Source organism: Psammomys obesus, unplaced genomic scaffold, assembly GCF_907164565.1.
Source record: "Psammomys obesus unplaced genomic scaffold, mPsaObe1.curated_primary_1811, whole genome shotgun sequence".
NCBI lineage: Eukaryota > Metazoa > Chordata > Mammalia > Rodentia > Muridae > Psammomys > Psammomys obesus.
Genome location: NW_026596046.1, coordinates 35,772,936 through 35,789,542, shown reverse-complemented (window position 1 = coordinate 35,789,542; position 16,607 = coordinate 35,772,936). Strand labels below are relative to the sequence as shown.

The following is a 16,607-nucleotide window of genomic DNA, read 5'->3' as shown; positions in this document are numbered from 1 at the left end:
ATACTCTTCTGCACTTTTAACTAACGACTGTCATCTATTACTTTGATAAGAATTTTTAAACTGAACCAGCTATCAATTAACAAATTAAACAGGAAACTGAAATTACTAAGACCTAATAAGCATCAAATAAATAAATAAAAATTGGCAATTCCATTCCCAACAAAACACACAGACACGTAAGGCACAGAAGAGGGGGCAGAAGATTTCTTTAAATAAATAAGAGGATTGGGAGGCTTTCTGTGAGGCTGTGACTCCTAGGAATGGAAGCTACAGACATCAAGCCTCCTCAACACGACCATCTAAACATGAGCTTCACAGGGACAACAAGAGACAAGTGGCCAGAGGGAAAGTCCACGACACGTCAGCTTACAAAAGAATTTTGAGCAACTACAACACACTGAGAGCAGGGGGAAAAGGTTCCATAGGGAAGAGCATACCAACCGCTTATCTAATACAAATATCAGCCCTGAAAACATCCATACAAGGAATGCTGCATTTCTGAATAAGCTGTATTCATGTACTTAGGAATACATGTATGTATGTCTACACATGTAGCAATAATCAATGAAAAAGAGGCCATGTTTTGAAAGAAATAATGGAAGGGTACACGGTAAGGTTTGATGAGATGAAAAGGAAGGGGGAAATTATATAACTGTATTCTACTCTCAAAAAATTTTAAGTTTCTTAAATTGGCAATTGCCATTCTTATCCTCAATTCTGATCTCTCTATTGTGTTTTCCAGAGTACCTTCACCATCCTCTCAAATTTCCTAACTTAAAATTTCTAGGACAACAGGGCTCAAAGCCCCGAAGGCGTTGCCAGTGCAGTAAGGACAGACACATTCTATATGAAAAATGCGGCAACATCACGGAAGCCAGGGAAATGTCTGGAAGAGTCAGTGAAGTGGCCACACCACAGTGAAAATCAAGTCAGGCAAGGGCGTGACTTGAGCTGGATGACCAGAGGGTTCGCGGTGGGACTGTTTCAAGAAGCAGAATCAGCCTGCATGTTGGATGATTAAGTCTATGTTTACAGACCTACTGGTTAGGACAAAAAATGACTATCGTATTACTATGTTAAAGGAATAAAATAATATGAAAGACCCAAAAGAAAAAGTTCTGGGAATCATTGCATAATCTTCCCTCCCCTCCACCTTATTTTACTTGGTCAGTAAATATTTATCAAGTTTCTTCTGTGCCAAGAACTATTTCAGACACAAGGAAGCTGTCTATACTTTGCCTCAGAATAAACCTAGCAAACCCCAAAACCAAATCGACTGTAAGCTCTCTGGCTTCACCCTCTTATAAATCTCTGAAATGTCCCCACAACCTCATTTTTACTAAAATTACCATGGTTCAAATGGAGATAAGTGAGGAATTCTGATGTTCTATACTTTGGGCATTTTGGGGCTACTCTGTTCTACCTTGTCCTATGATCATGGAGTTAATCATAGGATTCTCCACTCACATTCTACAATGCCTCTCTTACCTTCTGCATACAAATATGCCCCAGGCAGGATAGTCAAAGCCCTCTTTGATGCTTACTTATGCATTCCCCACTGCCAGGTCTCCCCTCCCACCTACGCTTCTCACACTAGCCATCCTCAACTGTTCAGGTTTCCACATGTTACTTCTGCTCAGAGCCCTTTCACCAGGCTCTCTGCCTGGCAATCTTACACACTCCTTAAGACTAAGTGCTATAAGTGAGGGGTTTCTGTCACATATACCCCTACAATTTCCCAATTCGACAACGGTTCATAGTGGCTACCTTCTGTAAGCTCCTCAAAGACACACTCTATCTTTCAAGGCCTCTAATGTTAATGTCCACTTTAACAGCTGACTTAAATAAAATAAAGATAATTACATTTTCCTCAGTAGGTTGTTTTAATAATCATGAATGTGAATAACATTCCTGCAAGGTGTCTGGCGTTTAGTAAGTATTCATTAATTACTGACTTACAAGTCTGCCTGGGAGCATAGCCATTGCCCTGCTTTCTTCAGTAATCTGACTCCTGAATTTCAAACAAACTAGAATATACCTTACCCATCAGTTGCAATCCTGTATCAGCAACAGAGTCTCTCCTGGAAGGCTGAGTCACACCATAAAAACACAGTCTATTTACTAACTACAGGACTTTAATTACATATCTCTTTTATTTAGAGCTTGATCCCCCTATCTCATTCTCCTCAGCTGAATTGTTTATATGCTGCTAAGTCCATAAGAAGGTCTCTATTTTTATTTTCTATTTTAATATTAAAATTATAGCATCTATTATTTTGTAGCTATGGAAGTTAAAGTCTGCCAGTGCAAATAACCATTGGGATTTTTTCTATTACCATTCCACTTTCTAGTTCCATTCTTAAGAAATGCTCTAAGAACATCAATCTTTACCAACATTTTAGTAGCATGCTTTCTGACTCAGGCCTTTCTTTTTTAGTCTTATTGATTTATTTTTTTTATTAATTACAATTTATTCACTTTGTATCCCAGCTGTAGCCCCCTCCCAATCTCGCCCTCCTTCTCTTCTCCTCCCTGCCCCTTCTCCAGTCCACTGATAGGGGTAGTCCTCCTTCCCTTTCATCTAATCCTAACCTATCAAGTCTCATCAGGACTGGCTGCACTGTCTTCCTCTGTGACCTGGTAAGGCTGTTCCCCCCACAGGGGGAGGTGATCAAAGAGATAGCCACTGAGTTCATGTCAAAGACAGCCCCTGTTCCCCTTACTAAGGTATGGGTTACATCTGTGCAGGGGTTCTAGGTTATCTCCATGCATGATCCTTGGTTGGATTATCAGTCTCAGAAAAGACCCCTCGGCCCAAATTTTTTTGGTTCTGTTGCTCTCCTTGTGGAGTTCCTGTCCCTTTCCAGGTCTTTTATCTCCCACTTCTTTCATAAGATTCCCTACACTCTGCCCAAAGTTTGGCTATGAATCTCAGCATCTGCTTCAATACCCTGCTGGGTAGTCTTTCAGAGTCCTTGTGTGGTAGGCTCCTGTCCTGTTTCCTATTTTCTCCCTCTTTTGTTACCCATTCCAGTTGCCTTTCTGAATGAGATTTGATCATCTTACCCAGGCTTGTTGAGCTTCTTTAGGTATACAGATTTTAGTATATTTATCCTATATTATATGTCTAATATCCACTTATAAGTGAGTATATACAGTGTGTGTCTTTCTGCTTCTGGGATACCTCACTTAGGATGATCTTTTCTAGTTCCCATCATTTATTTGCAAATTTCAAGATTTCCTTGTTTTTAATTGCTGGGTAGTATTCCATTGCATAAATGTACCACAATTTCTGTATCCGTTCCTCAGTTGAGGGACATCTGGGTTGTTTCCAGATTCTGGCTATTACAAATAAAGCTGCTGTAAACATGGTTGAGCAAATGTCCTTGTTGTATAGTTGAGCATAGTTTGGATATATGGATAAAAGTGGTATAGCTGGATCTTGAGGTAGCACTATTCCTAATTTTCTGAGAAAACTCAGGCTTTTTGTTTTATTTATTTTTTTATTATTAGTTACATTTTATTAACTCTGTATCCCAGCTGTATCTGCTCCCTTATTCCCTCCCAAATCCTCCCTCCCTTCCTCATCTCCTCCCTGCCCCTTTCCAAGTCCACTGATTGGGGAGGACCTCCCCCCTTTCATCTGATCCTGTTTTATCAGGTATATTCAGAACTGGCAGGCTTTTTTTTAAATAAATGTATTCATTTATTAATTTTATGTCCTTCCTCCCTCTTCTTCCTTTCCCCCTTCCCCCTGCCCCTTCTCCTCAGAAATGGGGAACCCCCCTTTACAAACCCATCCCTGACTCAGGCTTTAAACTGGACATGTTATATTGAGGTCTTAACTATCTTAATTTTGTTTTTACTATTGTTCACTGGAATTGGTCTTAATTCTAAAAGAAATGGTAACTCTGAGTTTTTTGACTTCTCTATTTCTCAGACTAAGAATATCCTTGAGTACAAAAGTCAATAAATATTTCCAAATTTTGAAACCTCAAAAGGCATCAAAGTCTAAACAAAATCACAAGATAATGACAGGTCACTGAGCACAAAATCTGCTGTCACTGGCCTTCTTTAAAAGTTGTATGTGGAACACAAACGGGCGGGTTTCTGGACGCCCTGTTATACACACATTTCTAGTGTGATATTAAGTACTTCTTATTTATTATTTAAACTTTGAGATAAATCTCAACTTTCAAAATTTAAGATTTCCTTTAGATGAGTCAACAAGTAATACAGAAGTGTACTTTGTTTCATTACTATTGTGACAATGTTCTATGACCTATAGGTTCTTAAGAAAACAATCTGTTTCTCTGTTTTTTTGATTCCATACATGGGTATTGATTAATATATAAATTTGGCTTCAGATATGCTGAAATAATCTAATTTACAAAGTGTATTTGCATATAACTTTTAAATACTTATATCTTTAAAACACAGAAGAAAAAGAAGTAATCCTTTTAAAAACTGGAGTGTTACATTATCTCTAACTGTGATAGGCTTCTAAATAAAACCAGTTTTAAAAATTAGAAGAAATGAACTGGGGCCATGACTTAGTGCAAAGTACATGTCATGTAAGAAGAAGGATTGAGTTCAATTCCCAGACCTACATCAAAGTTGGGTGTATTGGTATGTGCTTGTAACCCCAATGCTGGGTAGATGGAGAAAAGGGATTCCTTAGGGCTTTTTGGCCAACCATCCTAGCCTAACTGGCAAACCCCAGGGCCCAGTAAGAGATACTGTCATATAATACAAGTTGAGGGAACCACAGCAATGATGTCTGAGGTTGACCTCTTACACACACACACACACACACACACACACACACACACAGAGAGAGAGAGAGAGAGAGAGAGAGAGAGAGAGAGAGAGAGAGAGAACAAAATCATTTAAGTTACCTGTAATCATTCCGATCATCAGTTTTTATTCCAGGCCAATCTCTCTTCAGATACTGACTAGCCAACTTCTGGATACCCTGTTAAAAATATATGAAGATGAGAAAGTAAGACTTAAGTAATACTCATTTCATGTTACCAAACTATTTGACTGACCATACAGTTGGCATCTAAGGCTCCCACTGTTACTTAGTTGAGGCTTGGGACATATTGTAATAGAAGTTTTGGTTTCTTTGTGTACACACACACACACACACACACACACACTTTTGTTTTAATCAAGTGAGAGATTTTGGCTGGAAAATAGTTTGTTGACACCTGTTAATTGTCTCATTCAGAGCTTGGGCTTTTGCCAGCTGATAATGGCCTTCCACATTTGCAGGGAGAGGGGCATGGTCTAGGATTCTGAGAGTATAAATGTGAAAGTTGAGAAAGAGAAAGTGTGGCGTTGGGTGTTAGCATGTGGTGTGTAGCAGTTTGGGGCAGACAGATGGAGAGAAGCACTTCGGGACAGCAGTGTGAGAACCCTGCGAGCTGCACCTATGCTGCCTGAGATGGGTGCAGAGCCCCAAAGAAACCCTTTAACCTAACTAGCTGGGAGAAGTAAAAGGGTCTGTACCCCCTTTCCCCACTAACCTTTTCTCTCTCCTGCTTAAGGTTGGGGGGTTGGTAGAAGGAAGGTAGAAACCTAAACACCCCAAGTAAAGTAGAGTTTTTTTTTAAAAGACAGCTACAGGTGGCTCTCCACTACACACACTTCTAAATTCCAGCAATCAAACTCTCATATACCAGGAGAGAAACAGGAATATTCACAGTGTACAGACAGACATACACTGGTTTATTGCACTGATGAGCAAACTTTGGTGTTGTTCCATATAAGAAAAAAATACTTATTTTTTTATTTTTTGGATTTGAGACATGATTTTTCTGTGTAGCCTTAGCTGTCCTGGACTTGCTTTGTAGATCAGGCTGGCCTTGAACTTACAGAGATATGCCTGCCTCTGCCTCCCTGAGTGCTGTGATTACAGACATGTGCCACCATACCTGGCTCTCTATATATATATATTTTAAGACATTTTTATTAAAAAAACACAGAAGTCACTTAAAATAGAAAACACTTTTATAAAAATATATTCACTATTATCCATACAACAAGAATCTGAATAACAACAACAAAAAAAGAGTATTTATCTGTGTTTAAATTTGGGAATTAGAACAAAGAAGAAACTTTTGTTGAGAAGGTTAAACTATTCATTCCCATTTTTAGATAAACACATATGTGTTCCAATAACAGGATAACAGGCCCTATGTTGTAAATCCTTATTTGGGTAAAATCAATTCTTTATACACAGTATCTTTTGAAAAAGATCTACTGCCAAATCAATTTAGCTTAACTCATCAAATGCTTATGTTGAAATAGCATTCTTTCTATTCCATGCATAGCAAAAACTAAAGCTCCTTTGAATCTTAAGTTCTTCCTGAACTTGGCAATAGTTGGGTTTCACTATTTCCAGGTGTGATATTTCTAAGAAATCATCTTAATTACAATCTCCAGTACTTCACTTAACATCTCTTATACTCTGGGGAACCTACCTGGTACATCTTCCTTAGCTACAAAAGTCTTTCCTCTCACTTCTGGACCTTGTTCATGCTGTTTCCATCATGTCCTCCTATCACCTCTCAACCATACCTGCCAAATTCTTACCTCCCTTTCTTTTAAAGACTCTTATATTTTCCTAACCAAACACTCCTAAGTAGAAAAACATAAACAGTTTCATTGCACAGTTATTTCATTTCATTCTACTAAAATAACTTACTCTTTAGTTGCAGGTTAGAATTCTATACAAATAAATTATCTTCATGAACTGGTTCCCCTGAGATACAATTCTTAATGGAAGACAGGATAAATATTTAATTGCTCAGTTATGGTCCATTATAAACTCCTATTTTGAATAATGGATGTGTTTTAATTAATTGCAGTCTCAAGTAATCTGTAGGAGGCCCTCCAAATTGGCTCCATTATCCTGACTCCAACAGATTTTTGACTTATTTGCTGTTTTCTTTTTCAGTTCCTGACTCAGACCCACAATAGGTTAGTTTTCCATGGACTCCTGAGAAACTATTTAGAATGTATAAACTAGGTTATGTCCTTATCTTTTAATCTATCTTTTTAACCACTATTTGCACCTCCATTCAGTTATTCTGTCACACAATCCTATTTATTCATTATCCTCATACCCTGTTACTATCTTCTTTAAGTATATTTTCTGTTTATTAACTATAAGTTCCATTATGTAGGATCATGTTTATTTATTTTTATCAAAAGTACTATATATCTAGGCTATAGCAGAGTGCTAGCATTTAGTTGTTGCTAAAATATCCACTGACTGCTTAAATAAATTTCATTTATATTACTCTGTTCATCATATACAGTATCAATCTTTTGTGTCTCGTCACTGTAGGTTCAAAATTAAGGAACAGAAATTTTCATAATTTCTGTTCCTTAATTTTTACATAAGAAAAAAATATCACGACTGTTAGTTTTAACTACAAATAAATTCCTCAGTAAAATTATAGTCAAATTTGGCTATTCTTATGAAAGAGATTATGTATGTGTATTCCAAAGCAATGAAAAGATCACCTGAAGTTTATTTCATACCTATTTCATACTGCACATTAATTTTTGAAAAAGTTAACTAAGTCAAGATCCCTGAATTAAAAGAATTCATCATCTGTAGAGAGAAATAGAAGGTATGTAACATAACATGCACATTAACATTCAGCTTAAAAAAATATATATATATGCCCAAATAAGGAACAGACTCTTGTGACTTTTCAAAGACAAATTACATATATGTATGTACGTTTTTAAAACAAATTACATACATATACATGTGATAATGGTTTTCAGCTTAATTAACTTTAAACTGTTTGCAAAACATTTTACACAGAACATGGTCTAAGAAATGAGCCTCTTAAAAGAAGGAAAGGAGCTGGGCAGTGGAAGCACACACTTTTAATCCCAGGATCTGATTTAGAGGTCAGCCTGTTCTACAAAGTGAATTCCAGGACAGCCAAGGCTACACAGAGAAACCCTGTCTTGGAAAAAAACAAAAACAAACAAAAAACAAAAATAAAAAGAGAGGAGGGGGAAGAGAAAAGAAAGGACAGATGACAGAACTCTTTAAGTTTATACAGAACAAATTAACTGTTTAACGAGCACCTTCATACTTTCTCTTAACTCTGTAAGACCGAACTATTAAAACCACAAAGAAACAGGACACTTTATCATATTCAGTTATTACTTAAGGTGATATAGTACATAGACAGTTAACTCTGAGTGCGTCCTGTAATCCCAGTACTTGGGAACAGAGGTAAGAATTGCCATAAGTTTAAAGGCAGCATGGTCTACACAAGTCCAAGCCTGTATCAAAATGACAAGTTAAGCCTGAGCTAGAATCCCAAGTTCTCAAATGCTTTTTAATAAAAAGGCATCATTTAAAGCAGATTTTATCTAATCCTAAAAAAAAAATTTCACATTAATTTGTTAACTTTTTGTGCATTCTAAACCACAAAAGCAGTTTCTAGAGCTTTAAACCACAAAGCTGGACTGTATTAAACTGAATGAACCTTTCAGAGATGAGTTGAGGGATTCATAAACTGGCCCAGTAGTGGGATCTCTAGATGAAAGACTTTATTCAAGTTAGTTCACAGAGACAGGAATCATGACTTCTATGTACTCTACGCAGCTGTTCAAGATCTAATCTGCATAGATGCCCAGAAATAATCCATTATCAATAAGACCCTAGAAAAATTTCATGCCTCTGAGGGCACTTTTACAGAACTAAATTAACTAGTTCACCTTCTAAATTATGCTTAAAGCTACATCATATAGATAAATGGTATGTTGCAAAGAAAGTTATCCACACCAGGTAATTTACTGCGGAAAATAACGCCATGACTAGTGACATTTAAAAGGCGTCTCACTCCCTGACTCATGGAGAGCAGCGTTACTCTCTGAAACTGGTCTACTAGACGTGTGTTTATTTACCCTGACTTGAGCAGCAGATACAGAAAGCTCCTTTGACTAGCAATATAATTCCCACGGGAGCAGTGACTTCCGTAAAAATGTACTATTATCAGATAGCTTTTGGAACATCCAATGACATCCTATTCCAACTATTTAAAAAGCTGTCAGTGTCTGACATAAGACTTGCTTTGTTTTACCATTCAATAACACTTGCTGTATTTCCCTAACAAGTGAGGAGATACAAAGAAAGCCACTGTTAAGCAGACACTGGGAAATGGACTGATGGTTTAACCTTTGGCCCGTTCATGACAGCAAGCTGAGCAGGAGTGTGCTCCTGGCTCTCTCAGAGCCATTCTGTATGCAGCCATTCTTTATTCAGCACAAAAATGAAATTAAAACTTAAAAGTCACTTAAGAAATAATAGGAAACATCATTATTTATACGCTTTGTATCACAAAAATTCCCAATGTTATACACATGATCTTTTAAAAAGTAAGTACACTGCATAAGCTGGATGTGGGATAACAGCCTTTACCACACGCTCATACTCTTTAATAGGAACAAAGAACTTTATAATCCCGCTCTCTCAAATTTATTAATTTTTGTGAATGCTGGGAACTGAATCCAGATTCTGTGTAAAAGCAGCAAATGTTCTTAACTACTAAGCCATCTCTTCAGCCCTCAATTCTTTTTCTTTTTTTTTTTTTTTTTTTTTTTTTGTTCTGAAAAACAGGATCTCAGATGAGCAATGGTGGCACATACCTTTAATTCCAGTACTTGGGAAGCAAAGGCCAGCCTGGTCTAACAGAGTGAGTCCAGGACAGCCAAGGCTACACAGAGAAATCTTGTCCTGAAAAACCAAAAACCAACCAACCAACCAACCAACCAACCAACCAACCAACCAACCAACACAACAGGGTCTCACTATATAGCCCTAGCTATCCTAGAACTCTCTGTAGACCAGACTGACCTCAAACATACAAAGATCTGCCTCCCTCTGCCTCCTGAGTGCTGGGATTAAAGGGGGCACCATGACAATAACCTTAATTCCACACTTCTTAAGAAAAAGTTTGAAATGCTTGGGTTTTTTTTTAAAAAGATCATAGCAAATGAATTTACTAAAAGAGATTTAACTTCACCAGTAAGCACAGAAAATTAAGAGGCAAAAAATCTGTAACTCTTATTTAAGATAGTATTTTTATAAATAATACTGAAGAATAATATTCTAAGTAGAAATTATGCAACAAAAGACAAAAGGAAGCCAAGTTGGCTATACACACCTTTAATCCCAGCACTTTCGAGGTAGAAACAGGTGGATCCCTGAGTTCAAGGCCACCCTGGTTTACAAACTGAGTTTCAGGATAGCCAGGGCTACACAGAGAAACCCTGTCTTAAAAAATTAAAAAAAAAATAAACAAGAAAAACAAAAGGAAGTACATACATAGACTACCCTATTTGATAAAGGTTTTGCTTAATAGTCATATTTTAACAATTTTACAATGTGGTAGAATATCAGACTTAAACAAAGACATGGAACATAGATGATAGAAGCCATGTTACTCAATGTTGGAAAGAGGATGTTACAATAAGCAAGAGGGGAAAATTGGAATAAGTGACTTATGGGGTGAATCAGAGTCAGAGGCAGCAAATCAAACTATTACATAAAATAATGACACAGACAGATGTACACATGTGAGTAGTAAAAAGCTTATGTCCTCGCGTTGTCCACTGAGAAGTTCTAGAAGGGCTGGGGTAGCAAATAGACTAAGTACTCCTGAACCATCTCAGAGTGCCAGAAGGTGAAGAGACACAGACACGCATGGAAGCGCGTGTGCGCATACACGCACATACACGCACATACACACACACACACACACACACACACACACACACACACACACGAGATGCATGTCAACAGTGTTCAGGAGTCAACAACAAGCCTTTCATTGGCCAAGAATGCCATAATTTGGGGCCATGATTAAGAGCACTGACTGGTCTTCCAAAGAACCTAGGTTCAATTTCCAGCAAATCATAACTCTCTGTAATTCCAGTTCTGGATGACCCAGTCCTCTCTTCTTTCCTCCACAGGCATCAGAAAGGCAAATGATGCACAAACAAGCAGGCAAAATACCCATACACATAAAACAGAATTTTAAAAAGAGAATAAAATAATATCAGTCACAAAACAGGGCAGTGGTGGAAGATAACCAACCTAAAGCATAAATAGTTCATTTTGATATAAATGACACACCTGTAATCCCAGCACCCAAGAGGCAGAGGCAGGTGGATCTCTGTCAGTTTGAGGCCAGCCTAGTCTACACAGAAAGATCCAAGACAGCCAGAGCTATGTAACAGAGACTCCATCTCAATATGACGACGACGACGACGATACACAAGTCATCCACACAAGAAGGTCCAAGTAATTTGTACAGCTACGAACTCTGACAGAGATGGAGCTTAGGTGTTGATGGGCTGCACTAAGAGGGCGACCTGCTTCCAGGATAGCTAACGGGAAGAAGCCTAGCAAATATTACTTTGGCCAAGTGATCAAGGTTAACATTATCAGTAACAAAGTACGTTAACAACTGTGCATCTGGTATGTGTTCTGAATGGTACTTCACCTCCATAATGTTCCTCCCTCAAACCTGCCAAGCTCAGCCTAATCACTAGGAAAACATAAGACAAGTGAAAATTGAGCAACAGTGTACAAAACAGCCAATATTGTCCAAAGAAATCAAGATCATAAAAGACAAAGATAGAATGAAACATTTTCACAGACCAATAAAGAGGCCAAGAACCAAATGTAATGTTGATTAAAGAGAAGGCTGTAGGGCAAAGCTGGTGAAATCTAGGTATGTAAAGAGTGTTTGTGAATCTGAGGCCAGCACAGGCTACACACAAAGTAAGACCCTCACAAACCAAACCCCAAACAGCAGAAGCCCCTCTCATATCTTTCTTTTATTCAATTCAGAGTAAAGGCAACACTATCATTACAATGATTAAATAAAATCTGACAGAAACATTTTAAAAGGTCCTTAGACATTTTCTAATAACTGAGGTGTGTTGTGTCATTTCAATTCACCCTGTTCATGTAGAACTCAGCCTTAGCACATGTAGGACACACAGCTCATCTGTCTGACACACACTTAGTTCTCCACGGGGTGCTGCTACTGTGCCCTTCCACAACAGAGAGCACATGCATACGTACTTAGCAGATGCTAGATACCTGGTCTATATAACGCAACGGACCGCATGAGTATATAGCTTAGAAGCTATTTAACAAAAGGCATCCTCTTTTTAAAGAGGCACATAGCTAATCTACCCACTGGTGAATATCAAGTACCAGTGACTTAATTATTTAAGTGTTCTTCAACATTGTCCCTTGACTTTTTTCCTGTATAAAAAAAAAAAAACCCTACAATGGAAATGTTAGTCTAACTTTCATCAGGAGATAATTCTATAGATGAGAACACACTGATTTAGCCTCCTTCTAAAATCCCAACAGCTTCATGGCATGGTAGTGCATGTCTTTAATCCTAGCACATGGACAAAGAAGTAAGAGGTCTCTGTGAGTTCTAGGCTAGCCTCATTGACAAAGTAAGTTCCAAACCAGTCAGGGATACATAGTGAGACAATGACTCAAATAAATAAATAGATAAAATAACATTTCATTAGCTTTTACTCTGTCTTCCATTTTTCAGTATACTCCTTACCTAAGAATGATAGCTATATAGTTATGGGTCTCTGATTTCTTTTTCCTCTCCTTGCATTCTGTAAATGTCCCCCCCCCAAAGTGCTAGAGCTACTGGGAAAGAGGTTTACAATATTTTCACAGTTGCAGTGATCTCCCAATAATGATTTAAGTTGGTAAATGGTTAAAAATTATAGATTTGACTCAGTTTATTAAAACATTACCAAGACTGGGAATAGCACTTTAGAATACTTGAGGTCCTAGGTTCTGTACTTGGTATCAGGGGAAAAAATATCAACTGAAAAAACACAAATTATAGCTTCTAGACTTTTAGAATAAAATGTCCAATTTTTTAGCTTTTTCAGAATATTAATAAGTCACCAAATATTCTTAATACAATACCATTTAAAATGTCTTCTACATTTAGCATATTGTTTTCAGGGTGAAGAGTACCTAGTACCTATTTGACAGCTCCCATCACAAGAAGGTTTTTATTGGGGAGAAACGATTTGGTTTCAGTTGTTTTCAAGCAATAAAAAGCATTACACTAGTCAGCATGACTGAGCTACCCACTGATGTCAAAGACAGCTGTAAAAGCATTTCTTTCTCAAAAGCAGAAGCTGGAATGTATTTAATCAGCAAGCAAATGGTGTTTCATGTGCTTGACCACAGCCATCTGGGAACAGAGATGGAAATTCAGGAGAAATAACTCAAATGTGTCCGAGCATTCAAAGCAAAGGCGAGTCATTCTCCTTTAATTTCCCTTGATAGATGGGAGGGACACATACACAATTGACCGCTGGAGATAATATCAGAGAAAGATGTTCACACTGACTTCTATAACCATCATCTTATGCACAGACAAGCAAGAGAAGATTTTAAAAGTTAAGTAATTTACATAAGCTCACCCAGCTAGTTGACATATGCTCAGATCTAGGCCATTTTTCAAAGTTTAAAATACTTCCAGACTGCTCACTTCATTCAGATAAAATCATGCATTATATTTCAAATCACTACACATTTTGATTGACAGTTGTAAATAAATTCTTTAAAAGAACATAACTATAAAAACCTGGCATAGTAAACAAACTTTGTTCAATAAATAATTGTTGAACTAAATCATTTTTCACTTTGGTGGACAATTATACACATATACAGTAAAATTAATAGCCTTTATTTTTCAGAGCAAAAAATGAACAGGAAGTATAGGGTTCCTACTCAGTTGTGATACCAGTTATTATTAAAATATTTCTTAATATAATGCACTGGTTACAATTAATGAAATATCAGCACACTGACTGAAGTCCATGGCTTGAATTACCATTTACGATTTATTAATTTTGACAAACAGACAACATCATGTATCCATTGCTGCTTTGTTACAGTTTCTCTACCCTAAAACCCTCAGTTCCTCCCTTCCCGTCAACCCCATCATATCTTCCAATCACTGATCCTTACTAGCTACATAGTATGCCTTACCAGTATGTACTTATAATCACATAACATTACATATTTTTATTAAATATTAATAAAATTAAATTAATTTTTCTACTAGGATCTTTTGATGACTTCCATGTCTTTCACAGTCTTAGCTGCTCATTGTCTGATTTACCACAGTTCCTTTTCCATTCACCTACAGAAGGATATCTATGTTGTTTAAAAATTTTGGAAATTATAGCTAAAGCAGGTGCAAACATTCATGTGTAAGATTTTGTATGAACATGTGTTTTCAACACATGTGGCTTACACGTAAAGGCACATAACTAACTGCCTGATCATATAACAAGGCTTTTCCTTCCTAAGTGGCAGTGCCATCTTCTATTTCTCCTGGCAACAAAGCACTCCTGTTTCTCCACATCCTAGGCAGCACTTGGCATTCTCACTATTTGGGAGTGCAACTGTCTCACTATTGATTTCCTAGTGATACAATGCTGAGCATCTTGACATACTTATCTGCCATCTTTAATTTTTTTCTTTCTTTCTTTTTTCCCAGAGATGTTTGTTCCAGTCTTTTGTCCACTTTTAAGATGGGATGTGCCTTAGTTAGGATTACTATTGCTATGATGAAACACCATGAACAAAAGCAACTTGGGGAAAAGGGTTTACTTCATTCACAGTTCCATAAAAACAGTTCACTATATAAAAAACAGGAAGGGCAGGAACCCAAGCACAGCAGGAACCTGGAGGCAGGAGCAATGAAGCAGTACTACTTACTGGCTTGCTAATTGCTCAGCCTTTCTTATAGAACTCAGGACCACAACCCACATAAATCTGGGCTCTCCTCCTTTAATCACTAATTAAGAAAATGTTCTACAGGCTTGCCTACAGGACAATCTTACAGAAGCATTTTCTCAGTTGAGACTCTCTCCTCTTAATGACTATAGCTTGTGTCAAACTGACAAAAAACTAGCCAGCATAGGATATTTTATTATTCACTTTTAAGAGTTCTTCCTGTATTGCTAATACAAATAATTTTCTTGCACATGTTTTCTCCCAGTTCTGTGGCTTTTCTTTTAGCAGTGTCACTTGAAAGGCAGCGGTCACCTACCATTTTTTAACACTGAGTTATTAGCTGCTGATGGGTCTTTGGGAATCCGATTCCCGAAATACACACGCACTGATGCACACGTGCAAGCGTGTGCAACCCGATCAAACTACGCCAGGTAACAAAAGCGACTGTGAAACAAGCACTTCAGTGTTGCTGCTTTTAAAGGAAAACGGTTTGTCACATAACTACTGAAAACAGAAATGGGAATTTCAGAGACAATTTTATTAGTAAATAAGACATTAAAAAGCCTTGAAAAATTTCATTTTTCACACAAAATTTTAAGCTGCATTTAATAGAGGTTAAAATTGAAATTTTAAAAGCCTTTTAATAAAAACTACTTTCGGAGGGTATGATGGCACATGTCTTTAAGTCCCAGAACTCAGGCAGCAAAGAGTCTCTGTGAGCTCAAGGCCAGCCTATTCCACATAGTGAGTTCCAGGACAACCACGGCTATGTAAAGACAGTCTCAAAAAAAACAAAACAAAACAAACAAACAAAATGCAAAACTAATTACTATAAACTCTAGCACTCAAGAAGGTGAATTTCTGTGAGGCTAGCCTTGTCTAAGTATGGTGTACCAGGCCAGCTATGGATACACAGTGAGACCCTGACAAGGGGACAAAAAAGAGAGAAAGACACTAAAACTGTCAAGTATACTACCTAATTGAACTTTGTTGGTAAAGATGTAAAGATTACTCATCCTTAATGAAGCAATTTCTGGCTGTTTAAGCTTATAACATACAACATAAATAATTACTCACAAAAGATGTCACTAATGTTAAAAGCAGGTGTCAAAGCCTGAACTTAGGCTAACAAGGATCAAGTTTCTGCTTTCATACAAACATCAAGTTAATAAATAATTACATCAGTATGTAACATATTTATAAAATAAATAATCACATCAATAAAACATAACATCTCAAAACTCAGAGTAGAGAAAGCCACCAAAGCATCAATTGTTTTCAAAGTGTGCATTCCATACTGTTCACGCTTTTCAACTGTAGTAAAATAAATTATACAAGATTATGCAATTTATCTACTGAAGATCGGGTGAACTCTGACATAAACTGGAGAGGAGTGACGAATGGCCAAGAGCCACGTTTTAAAGTTGTATCGCTCTATCGCTAGCCCTTCTCTGGCTTTAGAAAGCTCGTGATTTCCTTGGCGTGTGTGCACAGCACAGTGCAGAAATGGAGGGAAAATGACAACTTTCAGACTTGGTTCTCTCTTTCCACTGGGTGGCTCCCAAGGAGCAAACTCAGGTTGGCAGGCTTAGTGGCAACCGTCCCCACCCTGTGAGCCATCTTGTGTGTTCAGCCCTTGGATTTTAGAGACAAGGGAGCCTCAAGCTGAAGATCCTCCTGTTGCTACACTCCAGTGCTGTGCCTTAGTACAGGGCGGGCACCACAGTGCCCAGCCACAAAGGAAAATGTTCTGGGTGCA

At 37.6% G+C, this 16,607-nt stretch overlaps 1 protein-coding gene across 2 annotated transcripts in view; it reads right to left on the bottom strand.

The window, feature by feature from the left end:
* The window catches only part of Fchsd2 (FCH and double SH3 domains 2), a 164,668-nt gene that overhangs the window by 86,702 nt on the left and 61,359 nt on the right, over positions 1 to 16,607 (bottom strand). For both annotated transcript variants that reach the window (XM_055623198.1, XM_055623199.1), the window contains exon 4: positions 4,899 to 4,975. In XM_055623198.1, coding sequence (XP_055479173.1) covers positions 4,899 to 4,975 — 77 coding nt within the window. The remainder of the gene's footprint in view (positions 1 to 4,898; positions 4,976 to 16,607) is intronic.